At 39.5% G+C, this 24,533-nt stretch overlaps 1 protein-coding gene across 2 annotated transcripts in view; it reads left to right on the top strand.

Annotated features, from left to right (window-relative positions):
- fam189a1 (family with sequence similarity 189 member A1) overlaps nucleotides 1–24,527 on the top strand; it is a 100,197-nt gene extending 75,670 nt beyond the window's left edge. Inside the window, exons 3-11 of one of the 2 annotated variants that reach the window (XM_055011105.1) lie at nucleotides 6,262–6,372; nucleotides 8,564–8,728; nucleotides 16,986–17,093; nucleotides 18,953–19,113; nucleotides 20,980–21,115; nucleotides 22,087–22,165; nucleotides 22,254–23,036; nucleotides 23,376–23,441; nucleotides 24,016–24,527. In XM_055011105.1, the coding sequence (XP_054867080.1) occupies nucleotides 6,262–6,372; nucleotides 8,564–8,728; nucleotides 16,986–17,093; nucleotides 18,953–19,113; nucleotides 20,980–21,115; nucleotides 22,087–22,165; nucleotides 22,254–23,036; nucleotides 23,376–23,441; nucleotides 24,016–24,428 (2,022 nt within the window). In that variant the 3' untranslated portion in view covers nucleotides 24,429–24,527. The remainder of the gene's footprint in view (nucleotides 1–6,261; nucleotides 6,373–8,563; nucleotides 8,729–16,985; nucleotides 17,094–18,952; nucleotides 19,114–20,979; nucleotides 21,116–22,086; nucleotides 22,166–22,253; nucleotides 23,037–23,375; nucleotides 23,442–24,015) is intronic. The other variant, XM_055011109.1, reaches the window with a different exon arrangement.
- Nucleotides 24,528–24,533: the final 6 nt, after the last annotated feature.

The following is a 24,533-nucleotide window of genomic DNA, read 5'->3' as shown; positions in this document are numbered from 1 at the left end:
TGAGTGTTTTAAATCACACAATATTTTCATGGAAGTTTCCTATCCACCAGTCTTCTTCTTCCCTGCCTTTGTTGACACATTACCTCATTTGTTGCTGCTTTACTGACACCTATAATGGAATAATATAAATCCATTGGGTGAGATATGTATTATTCAGTCTTTGTATTTGTTAATGTGGAGCTGTGAAAGGGCCAAAACAGGTTTTTGTAATGTCTGTGTTTACTGGCCCAGAAAACCCAAATTTTGCCCTATGTAATGTCATTATAAAAGCACTGCTGTAGAATAGAAAATGCATTTGTCTGAGCATCACAAGCCACATAAAATAACCCTATACCATTCTGAAAGTGTGGAAGTGGAACATGATTAATTTCACTTTATCCCATTCATGTGTGCAGAAGCTGAACGGGCATCAACCTGCTCAGCCAGCGCAAGAAGATAAGGTCTCATATCGCACATGCTCCAGGGAAATACACATATCATGTGCTGGACAGATTATGCACCAAGTGAGCTACTTTTATAGGAAGTAAAGGGATGCTGTCTTTGAATATCAGGTTCTCCTTTATTCAATTCTGATAGATAGATAGATAGATAGATAGATAGATAGATAGATAGATAGATAGATAGATAGATAGATAGATAGATAGATAGATAGATAGATTCCTTTATTGTCATTTCTCACATGGTATTTAAAATACACAGGCTGAAATGAAATGCTGTTTCTCATTAGTAGTTGTAAGTGCAACTAATGTCTTTTATATATATATATATATATATATATATATATATATATATATATATATATATATATATATATATATATATATATATATATATATATATATATATATATATATATATATATATAAATAAAAACTTTAAAATGTGCATTAAAAAGATCAAAAATAAAATATGCAGTGACTATAATTTACAAAATGTAAAACCATTCATACATAAGGAGCAGCAGTTCTGTCATAGAAAGATTCAGATTCAAAAAACTTTATTTGTCCCCAAGGGGTAATTAAAAGGCACGTAGAGCAGGCAGTACAACAATGACGTAATAAAGAAATAGGGTTAAATATATATACAAGTTTAGAACAAGTAATATAAGAATAAAAATCAAAAAGAGAGAAAATAAGACAAAAAAACACAGCTTAGTAACATACTAGTGCAAATATGTCATACAGAAAAAAAGGGTTGAATGTTGATGTGTGTATGGGTGGGGAGACTTCAATTTCAATTTTATTTATATAACGCCACTTACAATTCAAATTATTCCAAGATGCTTTACAGAACCCATATACCTGAACCCCCAGAGTAAGCCCTAAGGCAACAGTGGCAAGAAAAAACTCCCCTTTAACGGGAAGAATGCTTGAGCAGAACCCGGTTCATATGGGGTGACCCATCTGCCACTGGCCGGCTGGGTTGAGGGTTTATATATCCTGTATTCATGGATATAGTCCAAAAATATGCTGAAGTTCATCAATTATTCTAAATTTGCCTGTAGGTGTGAGTGCGAGTGATTGTTTGTCCTGTTTTAAGTTACTGTATTGTTTTTAAAATATTTTCTTGTTGTTTACTGTGAAGTGCTTCGGTCACCTTTTGGGCTGTTGTAAAGGGCTATACAAATAAACTTTGATTGATTGATATTGCCCTATAGTGCTACTAGTGGTCCACTTTAACACTAAAGCCCTGTAGATGTAGCAGGTTTTAATCCAGACCTCAAACATCATCACTTGATAAAGAGGTTGGATGCAGAGTAGGAAGAGGCAAAGCTACCACCAAATGATTTTAAGCACAGTGACAGTTATGGAGAGTTACAGCGACGCACCTGGACCTCGGGTCTTCCACCGTAATCTATGTGTGCGTGATGGAGATGAATGGTGATTGTATTATGGTGTATTGTCCTCCGCAGTGAGTGCTAAACGATGTGATGATGACACGCCGCGTAAATCTGCCCCGGCTGCTACAGCGACCGAGCATAGCGGAGTTTTTTTATTGTGTGTGTTTTTCCTCTTTGGCATGCAGAGGGCAGCGCAGCAGTAATTAATGACTAGCTGCTAAATGGTGCTATGTGATACTACGTGGTAATGAGAAGGCATTGGTGTGAGGCCAGGCATGACAATCAGCTCAGCAGAGAGAGAACATCAGGGCACACAGGTGACACTGTGGTCACACAGGCCCAAGAGGACAAATCAAAAAGAAATATAATCATTCATGTTCAAAAAAACACATTTTTTTTTTGTAGCAGCCATAGCTTGGTTGGCTCTGCTGTTTCATGGTTGTGTGCTTTTTATTGTAGCTGTAGATTCAGATAAAGGCTATTTGTTAAGATCTGACACACATTCAAAAAAGAACTATGCAAATGCACACAGCTAAAATTTAAATATCCCTTTAAAGCATGATATTATGGCAGCGCTCTCCAGCACTCAGTGGAGCTTTGATAAAGAGAAACAGTTTTTCCCTCCACTGGACTTGCAGCTGGTAATTGATTGAGGTGCAGCATCGTATCTGACCGGCTCAGCAGGCAGCACGGTAAAACCCGGAGAGGTTTCACTGAAGTACAACTTACGGCCTGTGTGCCAGGGAGGGAGCTTTCACTGTCACCATTTTGTGCGTTACAATATCCTCGTTGTGATAGTTATTGTCATGGCATCATTCAAGTTAAACGCTCCCCCAGGTGACCTAATGGAGATGCTCTCCTTTTTGTCGTTCACTTTTGCAGAACAGCATTGTGGAAGCTATTATTGTCACACTTATCAGTAGTGTCTGAACCACTCTGGATGGACAAAAGTCTATCTCTGTAGATATTACAGGAAAAACTGTTTACATCATTCATCTCCCATCCCAAATTAATTTTCACCCTGAAGAGCACTCACATTAACCTACATAAGAAGAAATAAATTCAGTTGCCAGCAAGCGTAAAACACCTTTGCATTAGTGATACCTCCTGCGTTTTCACAAATCTCAGTTGGAGAGTTTCAAAACACTTGTCACGATGAATAAAGAGGAACATTATGCATTAATTTAAATGACTGTATGTTTTTTCAACATTTAGTGGCAGATCCCATCAGTCTGGGTGAGAAACGTCAGCCCTGTACACACAGACACTTACAAACTTTATCCAGTATGGAGAAAATCAGTCATATCTGTTTTCTTTTTTTACAGAAACATCAGTAATATTAAACTAATGTTTTATCAAGGGAACGATTAATCAAATTCCCCCGTGATCCTGTTTTCATGTGCAAATTAAATTTACTTGGCAGAGTGTGATAGAGTAACGTCAGCAGTACACTGTGTAGCTGTTGTTTCATTCGTAAGCTAAAGAACTACAATTTACACTTCTGTGTAAGTACTAATGCAAGTTAGTACTTACACAGAAATCAGAGAGAAAGAAAAACACTTCATTTATTACTTAGATTCCATATTGTCTGACAACATCATTCATAACTGCTGTCTTTTTGGCATCTCCTAAAGAATTTCAGATTATAGGTGTTTTTGAAATGTATGACAGCATAATCATGAATTTTTAAATGCCCACAAGGTTGTCACTTAATATCTAGAACTAATTTTGTGACAGTGGGATTTATGCAATATGTTCATGTCCACAAGGACAAGTATCCAGATTCTTGTGCACTGTTGTTTGTCATTTACTATTGTATCTCTTGCAGTCACATTTTGAGTTTTATATAATATCTTGCCAGATACAGTGAGTGTATCACTGGATAATGTGTTTCTTCATGTCACCCAATGATTAATGGCATGTTGAGACCAATATCTGTCGAATAGAACTTTATTTGGTGTTATTTGAAGTTCCTAGTTTCTCATTTCACTCATGTGTGCCTCAAGGGACAGTCTTGGGTTCATTTCCATCTATATTCTGCCCTTTAGTCAGGTTATCAGTCAACCTAATGTAGAGAATAGTTGTTATGCAGATAACACCCAGTTATATATTCCATTCTGCGTCAGTCTAACCCAACTTACTGACTTTCTAACAATGATTGCAGGATCTCTAAAAGTTGTCTCAAACTTGATGATGACAAAATAGAAATGTTCTTGTTTGGCATACTCAGTTCCTTCAGTCAGATAAGCTCCAACCTGGGAGCCCGATCGGATTGCATTGAACCAACTGTTAGAAATTTAGGTGGCTTATGATCGGAAGGTTTTTTTTTTAGTCCTATTTATTTCACCTTTAATTAATTGCAAACAGTAGGTTCTTCCTATCTTTTCAGGATCTAGACAGTGTTACCCAAGCTTTATTTTTTTTATGTCTAGACTTCTGTAATGTAATCTACTCAGGTGTTACTCAAGCTTCGCTTTATCACCGTCAAGTGATTTGAAATGCTGCAGTCAGGATCAGCACTGACCCAAAGAGACACCCAAAAAACAACAACGTCCTGTTCCTAAAAATTCTACTGTGGACTTTTAAAGCCTTACGTGACCAAGCTCCTGTTTAGTGTCATGTTAGATCAGCAGACAGTGGTCCTCTGGTCATTCTCTGTGCCCGACTGGTGCCCCCAAACTCAGGAATGACTCACCTGCTGAGATCAGATTTGCTAAACCTGTCACTATTTCTAAATCTCTCCTTAAAACATTCTCTTTTACAAAAGGTTCCGTACTGTTTGCCTTTTAATTCACTTTTCTTTGTCATTTCTGATTTATTTTTAGTTTACTGCTGTTTTATTCATGTTTTTAACCTTTTTGTGACATTAAGGCATTTCATATTATTGTAATAATTATTGTTGTTGTTGTTGAGACTCTTGCTTTTTGTGCTAATTGTACAGTCGTGAAATAATGTTGCTCAGAAACAATGATGACACATAATTAACATGTTGATAGAGATTGTGTTGGGTCATAAATAAGATATTGGAGATAATATGTAAAGTTCCTTTTATTACAGATATTTATTTATGCGTGTTTGACAGTGGCTCAGTGCTTTTCCTGGAGGACTGATTTTGTCCTAATGCGGCTGATTTACCAGGAAACAAGACTGATATCACATTTAAATGAAATACTAATTAATCAGATCCACACATCGTTACCATCAATGCACTATGGGACTTGAGAGTCATGTCCTGTCTGTCTCCTCTCCTGCATGTTCCTGTCTATTAATGTTTGTCTCATCTCTGTTTTCTTTTGTTTTCATTTCCCATCCCGCTTTTCTCTTCCTTTGATTTTCCTCTTTGCAATCAGAGGAGTTTGCTCCTCGAGCTCACCCATCAGCCTCTCAATCTTTCAATTTTCTGCTGTGGTGAAAAGCACTTAAACTTATCGCTCCATCTGTTTATTACAAACCACCTCCAGTTTCTTTCCTTCTCCACCCCCTTGTACGTCTCTCCTCCTCTCCATCTGTTTGTGTGTGTTCTCAATAACCTTTATATCCGTCACACTCCTCCTGCTTGTGCCCTTTATGTCCTCCACCAGCACTGTTCCAGGGCTCCAAACGCTTTGCAAAAGCTAACTTTTGAAATGTTGCAGTTTTCAATTAAATTGATCAGTCTTTGTGCTTGTGAGACTCTGCTGCAGTCATCAGGTTTCTCCAAAGCCAAGAGTTGTTGAGTCAGTTCTGCTCCACAGTGCAGCACCCTGGTTTGCAGTTTTCTTGGACAGCTGATTGTCTTTTGTCAGTTTTATAACTACTCCCGTTACGCTTGACCTGTAATTTCAACTACCAGCAATAGAAGCCATATTTCTACTAACAGGATTGACATCCACTGGGCAGCCAGCTGGGAAATAAAAAAGAAGACTTTACCCCGAGGAAAGGGGTTCCAAAGGAATACCAGCTCTATTGGCTTAGAGAGCAGAGAAACATTATCTCAGCTCTGATTGGTGCATGTGTGTCTGTTTTCCCCTCACTGAAAGACATCACAACTGCTCTGATATCAAGGGGCATAAAAGAAGCTCACTGCGGGTTTAGAATTTCTATCCATCAATAAGCTGTTTGTTGTGTCATTGTGTGAAAAGGTTTTCTGCAATTCTAATTTTTTTTCTCACCTTCGCACTCGGGAGGTCTGAGGAGAAACAGGTTATGGATTTCTCTTGACATCAGTGCTAATTTTCCCTTTGGTGATCTATTGAAATCACTGCGAGTGACGATTGATTAGAAAAGTACACCGTGCCGCTGGTATTACTGCTGCTTTCACTACACAGTGTCAGAAAAGTGTGTTGAATCAGTGTCAGTGGCAATAAGCAACAGCGTTTTGACACATTGCTGTTGCTTTTTTCCCCCTAAATTTCTCTGTCTTTGCTCTTCCTCTGTCGCAGATCACATTCTTCATGCTGCTGTCTGCAGTGTGTGTGATGCTCAACCTGGCCGGCTCCATCCTCTCCTGCCAGAACGCTCAGCTCGTCAACTCTCTGGAAGACTGTCAGCTGGTGAGACCAACTGGACCTCAACCCATGCACTCGTCAGCTTTAGATTCACACTCAAGCAATGTGGACAAAAAAGATGTCCATCTTAACATGTCATTTGATGTCGATTTTTGAAGCCTGAAAGCTTTTTTTATATCCTACTGACAGTGGAAGAAAAGATGCAGTCCCAGTGGCCTATACAATAGACTCTTGAATCAAATTAGTGTGTCTGATTGACACCTTCTTTAGTGTATGCAGTTTGGCAGTTGATGGTTAAGATTCAGCAAAATGTAATGCAAAAAGGCAGAATTTATTAATGCTCAGTGTTTGATCAACATGATTTTTCTGTTTCCATAAGTGAGATATTGTTAGTGTACCTAGATGTTTGCTGTTTGTTAAAAACCTGTGCACATTTAATCAAAAAAACAACAAAAAACTACTTTAAATTCCAGAATTTTTAATTTCTTTTTGGGTCAACGTGCCAGTTGATTAAATTTCTGAGTAGCCTAACCTCCTGTCAAAGAAAAGTATGACAGGCATCATATTACTTACATGTCATCAGTAACAGTTGTAGTCGTTTGTCTGTTAGTAAAGGTGAAAACAGTGCAGTGCTCGAATGGTTTATGGATGAAGGTGGATCACTTCAGAGGCTAGGAAGTCACTTGTCAGACTTAATATTTGTCAGTGTAGTTTGTATCAAGTGTAAAACCAGGAATTTAGTTGTCAGTGTGTAGCAGATGTGTTCCTTGTTGTTTCCATGTGAGTCCACATTTCTGAATGTCAGCTCATGGGGAGCTGACAGGCAGCTCTGCTGTTCTAAACAGGCTGCAGAACTGAGTCAGCTCCGAAAAGAACTGAACTATTTGTTTGTTGATGACAAATGACTCATGATTATCACATCCATCTTTGCCAGAATCAAAGATTGCTAAACTACAGATAAGAAAACTTTCTCAGACTAATGCAGTTATTTGATGTTGCAGTCGGACAAAATTTGGAGAATATTTTTAAAAAAGAGTGGCCAAAACCAAGGCAGCAGATTCTAAGATATCAGGACTTAAACAGTGCATTCAGACATACAGATAAATTGAAGGGTCTGGTGTACTCCACCAGAAGTTGCTTGTCAGTTCTTGTTCAGGATCTTTTCTCTCTAAAGCATTCTGGTGTCAGAACTGGGGGAGAATCCATCTGCAACAATATCTGTAACTTTCTAAAACTGGCATTCTGACATACTTCACGCAGTGATTGTTCAGCTGTGTAGAGGTTAGAAAGTTGGTGGGATTTAAATTCCTCACTCAGGCTCATTTTTCAGCTATTTCATTTGCACAGCTGAGCACAACACTACAGATGCCTTTGAGGGTTTGAAAGTGTACGCTGATATCTATATATGTAAACAATATGTTTCTTGTTGCTCTTTTCTGTCTATTGCTGCCAGCTTCCATCACAACTGTCTATTAGTCTGAAGTCCTTTCACATAGTTGAGTGGAGTACAAAACTTTGAACTCCCATTTCACAAAGTAATCAAAACATCAGGACCTTGTTTTCCCAACTTTTCATAATGAGATGCTGATTTGTTTTAAGCTGGATTCATAGCGCCGGGGGTTCCTAACAGTTCCATGACGCCCCTGGTGATTCATCAGCACCCAACCCACTAACCTGACCACTTCCACATTATAAGCAGCTTTTCTCCTTATGCAAGGGGGACCAGTCGACTACACCAACTTCTCTGCTTTATGCGGCTCCCCGGGGACCCTCCCCCAGTCGTGTCTGAAATATTAACATTCCTCATCTCCTCTCCCCAATGTAATTAACCCATACTTGTTGGGTTCATGTCCTGCTTTCTCACAATCTGGGACACATAGTGGAGGTGTGTTCTACCTCCAATCACTCCCATCATATCTCACGCTTCTTTGTCTTGCTGTACACGTGCAGCAGCCTTTCTCAGTCACTTTACATTACTTTCTGTCTCTCCCAAGTCTAACATCTCGACTGCATGCTTTAATTGAGAATACAGTTCATGTCGAGAGTAAATGTATCATCCACACATTTCAGGATGAATTACTTCAGAACACCAAGCTCAGGTCTGATCTGTGCATGTGTCTGTGTCTGTCTATGTGCGTGTGTGTGTGTGTGTGTGTGTGTGTGTGTGTGTGTGTGTGTGTGTGTGTGCGCGTGTGTGTGTGTGTGTGTTTTTGTGTATGTGGCGTGCATGCATGAGTGTGGATGTGTGTTCTCCCCTCCTCCCCCCCAGCTCAAGTTTGACAGCGATGGAGTGTGTGTTTGCTGCGAGCTACAGAAGCAGAGTTCGAGCTGCAACAACCTGGGAGAGACGCTGAAGCTGAATCCACTGAGGGACTGCAACACCATACGCCTCCGTCTCAAGGTGGGTGGGAGCTGGCATGCGTCTGCTTAATGGTGAAGATGAGAACATTGGTATTTTGACATTAAAATACTCTCCATAAGACTGTTCCTCATTAGATTGCTGGGTAAAATGGAGTGGACTAATAAGACTGTTCTTTCAAATCAAGCTATAAGTTGGGTTTGATTTACACTACCAGTCAACAGTTTGGACACACCTTCTTATTTAATGGTTTTTCTTTATTTTCGTGACTATTTACATTGTAGATTCTCACTGAAGGCATCAAAACCATGAATGAACACATATGGAATTATGTAATAAACAAAAAAGTGTGAAATAAGTCAAAACATGTTTTATATTTTAGATTCTTCAAAATAGCCGCCTTTTACTTTGATTACTGCTTTGCACACTCTTGGCGTTCTCTGGATGAATGCCAAGAGTGAACTCCACATCTCATAGTGCCCATCTGAATTATAAAAAATTATATTCCATATATTTATTTATTTCCTTTCTCACTTGTATTATTGCTATCCGGGATATGAAATTGGAATCTTATTGAAGTAAATGTGGGGGGGAAAAGGATTTTGGTCTATAAAATGCCACAAAGTACTTGACTTCATCTACACATGTTACATATTGAGATTTTACTTCTTTGTTTTCAGTGAGGATTATCAATGACAGTCATATCTTTAAAAACATCAAAAATATAGGCTAGATTTTCATGAAATGTTGTACCCCGGGATGCTTCCTGTGATTGAAACCACAAGGTGTGTTATGTAGTAAAATATGTCATCAACTACTGGGTGCATTGCTGTTAAATTTGGTTCAGACCTTCATATAATCATCAGGATGAATTTCATCTCATCATAAGGCCCAATATTTTATTCTTGTGTATAATCAAATACCTCTCAAACATGACATTCCCTCAGTGTCTATTAGGTTTTGTTCTGCAAAGGTCAGCATGCTAACACCCTAAATTTAGATTTTCAATGATTAATGGCAGGAATGTAGGAATGCAGTTGTGAGCATGTTAACATGCTGACTTTAGCATTTAGCTCAAAGCTGTGTACTTTATCTTAAATATTTTGTTGTTTATTTTTGCAGGGAAAGTGCACAATTAAAAGTAATCACACCAGAGATAGCTAGCAGTTAATTTGCATCTCTTGTTCATGGGCAGGAACACAAAAAATGCGCACATACAAAATAAACCAGATGACTCTTACTTCTCTAATTCTCTAATCAGAATAATAGCTTTAACTTGAACCACAGCCAGTCCTCGAAACTTACGTCTACAAATTTTCTCTGCAGCAGACCGTATGTGTGAACATGACAAAACAATATGAATCAGATTAATTGGGCAGGAGGTGGTAACAGCATTCCTCTTACCCGAGGCAGAGTCCTAAATATGCAGTGTGTATCTAGCCTTGGCTGGCTGGAGTTGGCGGGTGCATGATCTCGGTAGATTATCTTGACTCCGAGCGTACACAGGGATGAAATACAGTGTGTCTTACGGTGCCGTTATTGGATAACGACAATCATATCCATTCATTTTATGTCCCTGATTGATTATAAAACATTGATAACCAAATAAAAGACTTCTTAGAATGAAGCATGCTTATGAAAAGAGGAAAGATCAAGCACATTTGTCATTGTGATCATAACTCATTAAAAGAGATGGGGAATTGGTGCTATAAACCTTTATTAAGTGCCAAAGTAGTCAGATGTCTTGAGTTATGTCTAAGGGGAAGCTGTCATGCCCGAGTCCCTGGAGTCCTTGGCCATTTCAGATGGCTGTTAGACTGTCACCTATCCTAATGAACTCATGATGCATTTGCCATATAGTTCCTCTGTCACTTAAAAACAACAGCATATGGGGAATGATGAATTATCAAAGCAGGTAGACTTAAACTTTCTTGTTTGCTTGAAGAACAGCAGCTCTTCTGTGATTTCTTTTTCCTGAAAAAGGCAATCCACTTTGCTGCTGATATGTGCCATTCACTCTTCTGCAGACACTTTTAATTTCCACCCGTTTTTTTTTTTTTTCATTACTCTGCCTGCGGCTGTAAGTCATCAGTGAGGGGGAGTATTGAGGTAATTTGTGATTTCCTGTGAAGGGGGTGGATGTGTAACCTTGCTCTGTAACTCGCTAACCGGATTGACCTGGGGCAAGGTATCTTCTGGAGGTTAAATATGTGGTGAGCAACATGTTAAACAGTTTATGTGGAGGTGTTATTATATTCCCTCTCCAGGCAGGATTTATTATGGCATTATGTACATTCTGTTCACAAGGGAAATCAAAGAAATGCACTTTCTCACATCCATGGTGCAGATGCATTAGCATAACAAAAATGAGCTCAGATGAAGTCACCATAAATATTTCTTGGCTCACTTGATACTTGCAGTTTGCTTTTAGACTATTGAAAAAACTAAATTTACAGCAGTAGCATACAGGTTGGTTTATGTTCAATTCTGTGTACAATAATGTCAGTTTTATCGCAGGAAAGAGTGTACAGTCAAAATCTGCACAGCAAGATACATAAATTGACAGTGAAGATATTTCACTCAGCCAGTTCACAGTGAATGTATTTATTCTGTAAATACAATGAAGGTGCTGAGTCACATCTCTTCACTCCCTGCAAGAAAACACAATGGGCAAACCTCTCGCCAACTGCCTTGATATTAGTGATTGTGGCTTGTTGTTTTTGTGGTGTGTGTTGGCACAGTTTGCTCTCCCCATCCAAAATCAGCAGTTGTGTTGTCAAGTGATTTTGCATTCATTTCATTTTCAGCTTATTTTCCACCTCTGTCTTCTATAAGTAGACAACAGAGTGACATCTGTCCACAGCGAGACTCTATCCATTTGTATTCAGAGCAAATAATGATACTAACCTCAGAATGACATACATATAAATGTCACACTGGCATCTTTCATCAGCTTCTCTGCAGGTTACTTTAAAGTGCAAAAACAGACAATTGAACTTTTTTCATTTGGTTTGGTTTATGGAGAACAGTCCAATATATTTGTAAAATACAACACATCAGGTTTGATTTTATCTTGTCTTCTCATTCAGAAGTTTGGGAAAGTTGGTGTTTCCCCTAATGGAAGCAGAACATGCATGTCAGCTGTCAGCTACTGATCTTTTGTCATCTTTGCGCTTGTCAAAGTAAGACGTAAGGTCATGTGTGTCATCGGTCTGTGTTTGTTGGCTCTGTTGTGAAGCCCTGATGGTGTGCCCTGAGTCAGAAATGATGGGTGTCAACTTTGGAGTCAGTAACCTCCATCCATAATGGCTCTCAGGCAAAAATCTACCACGAGCAATTGAATGTCTTCTCGTTTTCTGCATTTTAATGACTGCAACCTTCTTGGGAACAGCGAAGTTTAGACCTGCGATGCATAGCCGGTGATTTAAAACACGACAATGTGAATGTTCTGACAACACAATAAGATGTATAATCATGACTAAACTTGACGGATCAAAAGACAGTCTCTGTACTTGCCTTTCAGCCTCACTGACACTGAAATTCATCCAGTCCTTGGTATTCACTTTGCACTGACATCCAAATTTCAGCTAATGGCTTCTGCACAAACCTCAACTTCAGAGCAATATCGGTTACGACATCAATCAGTGGCTTTTCCACTTCAATTGGCATTTCTGTCAAATTTGTCACTGCAAAGGGTTTCTAGTCCACTCTTCTGCACCAGATTGTCTGTTTCTCTGGGAAATGAAACTGCATGTGCATTCTAACGGAGTGAGACCTGACAACAAGCCGTTAGTCAGCATTTGTTTGACGCATTGTTCTTGCTCTGAAAATTATCCGGTAATGGGAAAGCAACATTGTCTAGACACATGAAGAACTACTACAAGAGCTTTCTGGTCCCTGCTTCTGTTTTATCAGAGAGGATGAGGAACAGTGTGTTTTCCCTGAAGTCTCGCAATCAGATCATGAAATCTGAATGTGAAAGTATCAGCCAGGAATCGCTTGATATCTGTCTAGTCCAACTACACTGGTCTAAAGGTGGTGCCACTGTGCAAATATTAGATGAACTCATTCAAAGCAAAAACACAAAAAAGAAAAACTGGGTTTTTATTAAATATTAACTTGCTGCAGCATTGCTGCGGTGACCCCTCAGGTTAAGAATCACTGGTTGGGAAAGACAGATGGAGTGTGATCCACCTGAACTGCACAGCAAAATCTTCCTAGGCCATAACAAAAATCTTCCATATTTAAGACCTGTTGGATAGAGAACATGAGAAATGCTTTTCCTTTGCTGCAGAGCATTTGTGTTTATTAGTTTATAGGAGGTTGCATCACAGAGAAATGCTGCTTTTTGTCACTGGAGGTTAGAAAATCTCTGCTGTAGGGCATCTGGAGGGAAGCCTTGGGTTTTCTGTCATAAAACCAGGACAGTAATGAGACCAGCAGTGAGACTATTAACAGAAATGCCACGGTGGCTGCAGAAAACTAGGGTGCACCACTTTGTTACTCCGAACCTGTCGTATTTTGGGGAGCTGGAGGGAGCAGCTAATTGAGACGTGTGTAGTTTGTGTCTGGTCGAGAACTTCACGGTTCGAGAGACAACAGTTGAGTATCAGTGAAGTGAAAAACCAATTAAGGCCTTCTGTACAATCTGCCACCATGAGGCTGTGGCCAAATTAGGCAGAAGGTCAAAATACAAGGAACAGTTTCCTTTTTTTTCATTTTATAATTCTGTATTTCCATGTCTGATGATTATTATTGCTGTCTGAAGTTTTATATTGGTGCAGTCATTTTATATTTTGTCTAAAGGTTAAACATGTGCATTGGTGTGTATTTGCCATTTTTGTGGAAAAAAAACATATGTTGTTGAAAAAACAAATGTAGTGAAGTGAAGTCAATAGTAACTGAGAGCTCAATAAAATTAAAGAAACAGAACAACTCTTCTGTGATGCACAATGCTTTCTTTCTCAAAATAATTTCAGATTCTTGCCCTTACGCAATTCCACAACAATTTACAATACAGTATGTCAATTGTTAGTCATACGCCATATCATTCTGACACACATTCAAGTATCTCAGCACAAAAAAGGTTAAAAGGCAGTAATGTAAACTGTTACTGGAGTACAACAGTGGTGCAGTGGTGGTAGTCTTTCTACTCTGCCAATCAACAACCCATTTTAACCTTGTAAACCTTAATTGCCACTAAGCTAAAAGCAGTGACAGTCTCTTTTCACCAGTTCTGTTTAATAGCTGGTGGTCATTTTCCACGTTTAAAAAGTCTGACCAGCCTGTGCTCTGTCCGCAAGTCCTCTCTCCAACACAAAACATGTTCCAAAACCGTTAGTTTTCCAAAGCAAACATGTATTAGGTTGTATTTTATAGTTGGCACTGCACAATGTCAGCTTGGTTCAATTTGGCATCGTCTCTGCTTCAACTCCCAGCTCACACAGACTTGATCTTTGGCAACGAGTTACTGGGTATCTAACATGTTTGAAAAACAGTTGTAAGGCTGGCAAATCTGAGCATCTCAAACGGCAATTTTATCCATTTTAGAAAAGCAAACTTTTAAAGGAATGGAAGCAAGTTGTGGCGACTTTGTAGCAAAAAGTTGCCGCCTGCTTTACACATCAAGCTTGAACCATCTTTAACCCTCATCATCATATTTAACATACAATGACTGCAGAGTGGCATCACTGATGAAACAAACATAATAGCAAAATATCAAGAAAATTATTCTAAAAAGTCAAAATAGACGCTGTTTTCATCACTGGCACCATGTCTTGATCATGCTCATACTTCATGTTAATCATATGCATGACACATTATTTTAGTCTTATCTTGTATAATAGAAGAAAAATATGTATTCTGATCATGATAAATTGTTCTACCAGGACTTTTTTTGTATCATAGTTGACAGGTATCAAAGTTGACATTTTTGCTGTTTTCAGGCCTAAAATCAACATGGCTGCCTATAAAGAAACACCACATGGCATTTTTTTGAGAAATAGTCTTCTAAATATTACATATACAACTGAGTACAATTGAAATTGAAAGTTCTTTATAAAGATATTGTAGTAAACCTGTTGACATGCCATAAATCCACACTTGACTCACACACTACTTTATATTAAATAACTCAGAAAGCCTTGGAGTCTGGCCAGTCTTTTCTTCAGGAGGAAATGACATCATGTGGAGCAGGTCATGTGATCTGGAATTAACACACTTTCCTCAGAGGTGTTTCTGTAATGGGGAACTTAGTTGAAAGTTTCTCGGACATGGATACAATTTGTTATTTTCCATGTAAAATTTGATATATTTCCAAAAAAGAAATATCTGTCATGATTATCTCAACTTGATAAAAAGAACACAATCAAAACAATTTTTGAATCAGCTCATTGTATTGTTGTTTAGCTAATTAGAAGGTGGTTGTTATTAAATTCAGGTGGTTATTTAGTTGACATTTTAGTGGCATCCAATCATTTTTTTTATTTATAAGTGATTGTTTCCATAATAAATATTTATGGAATTTGTAAAGACATGATCATAATGAACATAAAAATATTAGTTTTGTTTGTTTCTGTTTTATTTCTGATTCAGAGCATTATCATGTTTTAGAAAGAGACGTATTTGGGGTTGTTGAACGACAAAATTGAGGAAATCTATGTGTGTCCTTCAAAATGACTAACAGAGTGTCCATTAGGACCTCAGTACAATAGAATTTTTAATTAAAACAGATGCGGAAAACAATGATATAAAGTCATTGGACACAAAATGGCTGGCAAAGTTGTGCCAAGTATCTCAGGTGACCTCTGTCAACAGGATGAGGGTTAATAAACTTGATCCGTGACAACTTTAGCAGGTGTGTCGGCCGTCCTCTCCGCAGGACTAACACAAGTCAGGGGCTGTAATGTCGCTGGTAATTACGTGCCTCTGAATCTGGCGAATAATCTGTGCGACAGGCTGGAAAACTCTTTGTGAGCTTCATTTGTGAGCCTGTGTTCACATAAAGAAATGCAGCGAGAAGCGAGAATTAATTCTAGTCTCCTCTGTTCTTGACTAAGAAATCATACTGATGTATTCACAGACGCTGCTGAATGTGTCTGCTGTGCGTGGATGCTGGTGTCATTTATGCGTCTGTGTGGGTGCACAGCAGGGTGATTGTAGATATATGTGTGAAGAATACATCCCCACTTGTTTTTGCTGTGACATATTTAAACATCCAAAGTCTCACCCATGTTGCTCCCTTCCTCCTCCTCCTCCTCCCTCATCTTTTGCCACTCTCGCTCTGTTTGATAATGATAATCCTGATAACAGCATGATGATAATGTAAGTGGATTCATTTAACAGATGAACTTATAAAGAGGAATGTCAGCGTTGGGATTGTAGTCACACACAGACCTCTAAATATACAAATCATATTTCGTTTTTCTCATTTTGGGGACCAGCAATACAAGCTGCTATCATCCTCTGTCTGCTCAGCACATTATGGGTACCAGACAGACGCTGTTACCAAATCCATTTTTTTTCAGCCAGATGTTATTGCTGCTGCTTTGTTCTTCTTCAGGAAATTAATTCGCACAGCACAGTTATTAAACTTTCTTTTCTCTCGGACATACAAAATCTGACTTAGTTTAAAAAAATTCAGCCACTTAAATGAGATTATTTTCTATCTTTTAGAGCACAAACAGCAACATAATAGGACTGCAGTCATAAGCCTCTCCTCTGATTCAGGGTGCTGGGCTAGTATTTCACCAGCATGCCCATTTATTTTTGCTGACAGATTAAATACTGGTTTGTACCCTCAGTGTTCACTGCATCGCCTGTGTGTGTGTGTGTGTGTGTGTGTGTGTGTGTGTGTGTGAATATGTTCACGCTTAACCTTGGATGTTTATGAGCTTGTTTTCCCTGCTACTGAATTAGTTTGCAACATTCTCGAAAACACAGACATCATATTTCTCTTTATTGGCCTTTAACCTTATAGTTATTTTTTAATAATGCAGATTAGCGTCATGTGGTTGTCTTACTAAACCAGATATAAGAATTGTGTCACTGCAGTGAAACCCCGCTGTGTCTTTCTAAACTTGGCTATCTTACTGATGGCGTCACCGCTGTTTGTGTCACCTTCACACCTTTTCTGTGTTTTCTCCTCTTCTTTTACATTCACCTCATCTTTAGCTCATTTCCTCCTGTTTCCTCTCCTCACCTTCCCACCCTACACCCTGATAATTTCTCTCATTTGTCACTCGTTTCTCTGCTTTTGTTGCCTGTTCCTCTAACAGTCTCCCCGTTCTCTCTCCTTTAGGAGCTGCTGTTCAGCGTATGTGCCCTTAACGTCATCTCCACCATTGTGTGCGCTCTCGCCACTGCAATGTGCTGTATGCAGATGGTCTCGACTGATGTGCTGCAGATGGTGAGTGTGATGGAAAGGCAGACAATAGCTGACTTTATTTGCTTTCCACTGACCACCCTGCAGTTAAAAGTTAGCCGTTTTTGTCAGTCGGACGATTTCTATTATCAGGGCAAACACATGCCGCTTGTGGCAACCTTTATCTATTTTAGGATACTGGAGGATAGTGTTTGAATCATCCTGCTCGGTAAATACAAGTTAGAATCAACACACATTGAAGGGCAGTTACCAAAGGACCTCTCTCTGTGTGTCCTTCTGCATCACAAAAACATGCTGGCTTTGAAGAACAACTCTGAATTTTTCCCGAAAAGGTGCATCAGCCTCGGTTTGACCCTGTTTTGTCATTTTATGTGGAACAATGGAATGATTACCAACAGCTAAATGGTTCCAGCCATGAGGGAAATTATCATGGCCAAGCTCCCCTTGTGTGTTTCATACCAACAATAGTAATTTCATGTCTCTAAACGCATCAACAATTCAAATGGTAGAGCAGTGCTGTCAATATTATACAAAATATGAAGTAGCTGAACAGTAGTTTCTGATGCAAGGACCTTTTACACCTTTAATTAGCGATGCTGTAATTTTTCACATACTTAAATGACTTGGAATATCAAAACTGGTGCTCTGGGCTGCATGTGAAATTTGGTTAGACAGCAGGCTGGAAATCAGCAGTGATATTTTTTATATAGTAGCCAGAAAAATGAGTTTTAAATCCAACTTGGCTCCTGCAAATGAATTCTGAGTTCTGCAAAGTCTGTAATGCAGCCGGATGCAAACAATATGATTACATCCAATTGCTATTCTGAAAACAAATCACTCATCTATTCATAATCCTGATTTTTATGTACTTTGTTATCTTATATTAAGCCTTAATGTTTTATAAACTTGGATAAATCACCAGAAAATGCCTGTTTTGAACCATAGAAATAAAACTGTCTTTTTATTATCGCTCATATCTTCTTCTACTCAATAAGAAACATACAATACGAGGCCAAAGATGAATTTATCAGAAATTGTTTGAGTTTAAAAATGTAAGTGCAAGTAGAAAATCATTCTTATCTTGACATGGGGCTTTAATTCAGAGCAGACTCGGCCTCAATGCCAGTCATAAATTATCTTACATCCACCCAGACCATTCTTGGAGCATCCCTACTGTGGAGACCTGAAGACCTAAATACATTTTGGTGATACTGTCTACTGACAGATGAATTAGGAACCTTTTAACCTTATTCTATGTAAGCAGAATGTATATAAACCATGACATATGTTGTGGAAATGTTACATGAATAATAGAAAATTAGAGCGTTTGATCAACACAAACAACAAAGCAGACATGAACAGAAACACACCAATAAATTAAAGCAAGTGAACCTGGTGCCATCAACTATTGATTCAGAGCAGTAAAGAACAAAAGCAGCGTGTCTTATCTCCAACAGTCTTATCACGTTTCCAAGACTGGCCTCGTTTCCCATGTACCACAATAGGTGTTAACCTTTTGTTTAGCTCAGTAAATTTAGCCAAGTCAATAGCAGCAGTGGCAGCCAGGAGATTAGAAAAGCAGGCTGGCTGTGACTGGAAAGTTGTCCCACTTAGAAAAGTCTGAGTGAGGAGACTAAATGTGCAACGCTTTAAGAAAACCCTCTGTTACAGCCTCCTGAGTCACACAACTTCCTACTACAACCTAGATCTGAATACATGTAATTGCTTGGAATGTCAGCCGGATGGTGCAATACAAAAAATCACATTTGCCTAATTATTTGCCCCTGGATAAGTTGTGGTTTAGAATAATAAATTAACAACAAAGGACTCAGTACTGTATGTAATAAAGGCCTGATAATGATTCTTTTTATGCTGCGTTTCAGTTTATGCCGCACAGAGCTCGAGCCCTAAATGCTGACTGTATGACCCCCCATGGAACCATCCTGCACCAAACGCTGGACTTTGATGAGTTTATTCCTCCCATCCCCCCTCCACCATACTACCCCCCAGAGTACACCTGCACCCCCTCCATGGATGGACAGAGGTGAGAGGCAGAATACCAGTGATCAGCATCACATCCTCAACTCTGGTGGCATCCTCTGGGATATGTAGAGACTTTCAAGGAGGACGCAATAAAAAATTGTAATTTGCTAAAAACTACATTCCCGTGATTACAAGACAATGCAAATTTACACATTAGTATATCTGTAAATCAACACCCACTTTAAAAATGTGCCTTGTGCAAAAATACTTGGGTAAATTTCTATTACATTTTGTATCTTTTGTATCTTTTCTTGTATTTAGTGGAAGCCACACATTTTTGTTTTTGTTCACAGCATATTATAACAGATTTAATACGTGACAAAGAAATTACAAGTCAACTGCAGTGAGTGTAAGCAACTGGTTTTAGCAGGAATACATCACTAGCTGTAAATATTATTTCTTTTTTGTAGAAGGCAGCTTAAATCATCCCCCAGAGGGCAGTAATTCAATTTAGATATCAAGTTGCAGCATGTTTTCCTAAAAAAATCAATTAGACATTGTTTCTGGGATTTGATTTTTATTGTACAACTTAGTGGAAAATCCAATGTTATACTGCTAAGGGACCAACCTCAATATGTTCTGCAAGGTGTGATGACACTAGAAGTGTGCAAGTTGCTGCAAGTGATCAGAAGTTCATTATTCCTCCTTTAACTACATTCATATCTGCAAGAGGATCCATGACAATTCATAGTCAAGCTTAAAGACTTGCATTTCTTCAAGTTTTCAGTCAAGAAACTTGATGCAATGATGCAAGATTTGTTAAATATTTTTGAACTGTCTATAAATGTATAGTACTACATCCTCCAATGGCATTAATCAGGTTCTGAGGGTCTATATGTGACATCAAAGGGGTGTTAATTTGATGAACAGAGTTGCGATGATTGTTAATGTTGTTAGAAAACTTGATTGCACTGGAGGGACGTTTGTGGCACCAAAAGGCTGTGGACTAGGAGCTTGCACACTGAAGAAAATAAGAAAACATATGTAGTTTAGTAGGAGCTATAAGGATTGAGCTTAATGCAGTTTCTTATATGTATGGTATAGTATCATCATAAAGAGACACAGTCAGGTTAAAGACTGCTTTAACATTTATATTTAATGCAGACTGCTGGAAACCACCACAGAATTTCCTGTTATGTGGTGAATATACAGATGCCAGAAGTGTCATTTGCATCCAGAGACTGAACAGTCATATTAAACAGACAATGGGAAATATTTATTTCCTATCTAGCCGTCACCCTCCCATCTTTTATTACATTCATCCATGGTCATCCATGATTCCGTGGACGATCTCGTTGACCCCTCCCTCGTCACCCCCTCCATTTTCTCAGTCTTACGAGAGTGCTGCCTTTGTAGCCATTTGGCAGGAAGCCCCGTCTGTTTGTCAATTATGCCATAAATATATACAAGGCAGAGGAAGCATTTATGGTGTCCCTGCTCGGGGCCAGAGATGTGTCATGACATCATCAGGCCTCGAATGATTGGTGGAAACTCTCAGGTTGTATTTCATGCTCTGCCACTTTAGAGGAGAATGGGGTTGTAATTAAAAGATATGACAGCACGCATGGCTGCTTATTCTTAATTGGCAGCATATGAAACAGCGGTGGTGCACGTGGAATAATGCAGCAGTGATACTGGACTGGAGTGTTGGAGACAAGGGGATGTCTTTCATCCGTTCTTTCTTAATGTTTTAATAGACTGTACTGTATTTTTTTGACCCAGATATCCACGCTGGCTGTGCTAGTTTCTTAAACGTTGTGTGACTCAGCTCACTCTCCACTCTTTTTATTCCTGTTTTCTGACATGTGATTTGGATTTTCAGTTTTGTTTACTGTTTGATGGAATTCTGATTTTATGTCTCTGGCAGAGGCCTCCATCTGGATTTCCCTCATTCTCCCTTCAGTGCCATCTATGGGGTTCCCATCAACAGCCCAGGGACCCTCTACCCGACTGACCTGCCGCCTCCATATGAGTCTGTGGTGGGTCAAACCCCTGCAAGCCAGGTGAGGAAAAACAAACAACTCTGTCCTTAAAACAACAGTAATCTGCAAAGGCAGCCACATATACTGCTTGTTTTCCAAATGAGCTGTAGTAGAAAAATCTTATATATTATATATGTATTCAGCCCTGAATTGTGGTCTTTTTTACCTTAAGTGCGAAAACAGTATTACTACTATAGTATATATTTATTTAATATTAGTTTTTGGATGTTGCCTGTCAAGTCTCTAAGTAAAAATGCTGCAAATTTAAGCTGAGTATCATCCGCTGTTTCAGACTTACTGACTGCTTCGACTGTCATGTCAAAGTGATCACAGCCTTTTTTTTTTTTCAAGCTAAAGCTTTTGCTGCATCTCATTGTTGGGCACTATAAATACCAGTCTCATGTGCAAGGAGATTCTTTTATCTTCTATTGTGTTCTCAACATCATTTAACACCTTGGGCTTTCAATCCACCGTCCCATTATACATGTTAAATCTGTAGCTCCCTTCATATCTATTTTAAACAATGTCCCTCAAATAGGAATCAACAGAAGGTTTTCTCACCTGAAATAGACTTGCAGTAAGCTGTGTGTGAAAGAAACTAATGTAAGCTGGCAGCAATCGATCGGTTGTGTGAGAGAACAGATAGAGGGCAGAGGACAATCAGCCGATGACTTCAGGCATAAGATCCTCTGTGATTCCACAGAGGAAGGTCTATGAACTCGCACATGTCACACTGCACCTTGAAAACGGCATTAGTGAGTCTAATTAAAGTTTCTTATTCAACTCTACACATTGCTGTAATTTTCTGCACTGGCAGCTCTGCCCTTTAAAATGAGAAATTAGTGTGTTATGGTCTTACAGAGCCCTCTACAGTCCAGTCAGTGGTATTGAAGGTGAATATGCCACATAGTTGTTATGCAGTACATACAGTACATGCAAAATATCCATATTTATTCAACAGTGCTCTTTGTCTAATGATTTCTTCTTTACAGGTCACCACCAGTATCGAGCAACAGGCCACTGAGTCCAGTCTATGTGAGAGAAATACCACGGCAGGACTCAGCACTCAGGGTGAAGACATGATCAACATTTGCAGATCTGTTGAATGTTTTTTACAACTAGGAGGTATGTAAATTATACCCTTTTCTCTATTTTACAGCCTCAGTGGACAGTGCATCCCTGATGGTGTCAGAGGTGGCCGATCAGGACCAGACTTGCTCCTCGGAGGACTTGTGCTCCCTGGAGGTCCAGGGTTCAGACTCGTCTCCCTACGGCACCCTCCACATCGCCCCCACCGATGGAAGCTGCACCAGCCTGGAACTCTGCACACGTGGTTCCTCGCGGTGCCATCGTGGCTTGCCTAACACCGACGCTCGTCCTAGTGATACCGGATACAGCGAGTCGTCGCACACCCAGGAGTCCCTGGAACGCTCGCCGGACTGGTCCTCAGGAAACTTTAGCAATCCGGACCAGGAGGATTCCACAGAGAACACACATCCGTGTGAGGAACTCAGGGCCTCAATGCATATATGTGACGAGTTGGCCTCAGCCAAATATTTACCAGAGGAGCCACCTAAAGCATCAACACACTCCCTCATTAAAGCACGAATGATGAGCCGGAAGCTCACTCTCCCCGTCACCATCCCCCCACCACCTCAGCCTTGCTCCCCCACCTCTGTGGCTTCCTCTGGTGGAACTTCAGCTATTAGCCCTTTGGCTCCTTCTCCTTCCCCTTCACCTCCCACCAGGCCTCGAGGCCCCAGGCTGTGTTTCAGTGTTTGGTCACCCTCCTCTGCATCACAGCCCCCCTCTACCTCAGCCCAAAGCGGCCACTCACCCTCAGACAGGCCTCGGGGGCTCCGAGCAGCCAGGAGGTACCGCAAACTGGCTCGCATCGTCCGGTCCACCAGTGACCCAATCTCCTGTTCCACCACGACAGGAAGTAAGTGCTGCAAATATTTTACAGAACATTTATACTCTTGTTCCAGATACTCCAATGTGATGATTTGCTGTTTTTATTTGTTTTATATCACTATAAACTGACTATTAATTGATTTTTTAGTGTTGACTGGACAAATCAAGACATTTGATGCATTATTTTTACTTTTTATGGATTAAACAAGCAATCAAAACATATAACTGTCAGATTTACTGATGATAAAATTAAGTATTACTGGCAGCCATACTGCATTGTTTTATTGTCAGAAATGTTGGAACACTGAGCACCCTCGGCTAGTGCCTCTGTTGTTGGTCCACACTAAGTTTTTGTCTCCCTCCACAGGAGAAAATAGTGGCTGCACCTCTGGAAATACTGCTGAAGATTCCGCTTATACATCACCAGACCAGGGTATGAACATACAAATAATGAATTCATGTGATGGTGAGGACATCTGACATGTACAACTTACACATCTGCTGCTACACAATTTTCACATTGTCAAAAACTTTAACTTGACGGACAAAGCATGTATCTTGCAAAACCACAAGCTAAATTCACGAACTTCACCAAAGCAATACTCATTCATCATAACTGTCACAATGCAAATCATGTAGAATCTACATTTATTGTAATTTTGAGATGAAGGGTTGATGGGCTACAAAACTTTTCATTCTTCAGTTATAGAAACCATTTAAAAACACTATGGGCCCATTGGATTATCTAAAAGATATGCATTGTCACGAAGCCAAAACCAGGGATGCTTTTCCTAACTTGTGAGGAGTTGACCTTTATGGAGATTAATGGTTTCCACATTACTGTTATTTAAAATACATACATGCATGTGGAGAAAGAACCTGAGCCCACGTTAACTGAGCTGTAACGGTCTTCACCTGAAGTATAAACTCCACCAGCATCGCCCTTGGTTCTTAGAACTATTTGTAATTTCATATGTTTCAAATATTTCTTTCTGTTTTATCTTCAGAGCCAAGAGACATTTCAACAGAGATAGCTGGAGCCAAACCCAGTCAAATAAGCGTCAGGAAGCAGCAGAAGGAGGGCAGGAAAGTTGACATCCACCTTAAACCCCGATCTCTCCACACCCACTCCTCCCACGAGCGCCCACACTCCCTGGCTGACCTTAAGATGTACAAAGACACCAAAATATTAGTGGCTAAGTTCCTGGAGCACTCCAGCTGCAGTCTACCTCCTGAAGTCCAGCAGGTTGTCAACAACATCAAGTGCGTCATCAAGTCGGATGAGAAACATATGGAAGAGGCCATCTTTAGTGCCAATGTCATCGATCAGGTAAGTGGATTGGACAGTGAACAAATAACCTATGACAACAGCGATTTAGAAAACTATAGACCTTCCTCTGGTTTTGATGATTATTGGTGAGCAATGATCAAATTGGACTAAGTATGTTAGAGGCCCTGAGAGACTACAATGCCCTTTACATACCAGAAAATAAACTTAGAGAAATGAAAAATGGGGAGTTTATCT

This window comes from Amphiprion ocellaris, chromosome 1 (genome assembly GCF_022539595.1).
Source record: "Amphiprion ocellaris isolate individual 3 ecotype Okinawa chromosome 1, ASM2253959v1, whole genome shotgun sequence".
NCBI classification, from domain to species: Eukaryota; Metazoa; Chordata; class Actinopteri; family Pomacentridae; genus Amphiprion; species Amphiprion ocellaris.
This window is presented reverse-complemented; position numbering and strand designations above follow the sequence as displayed.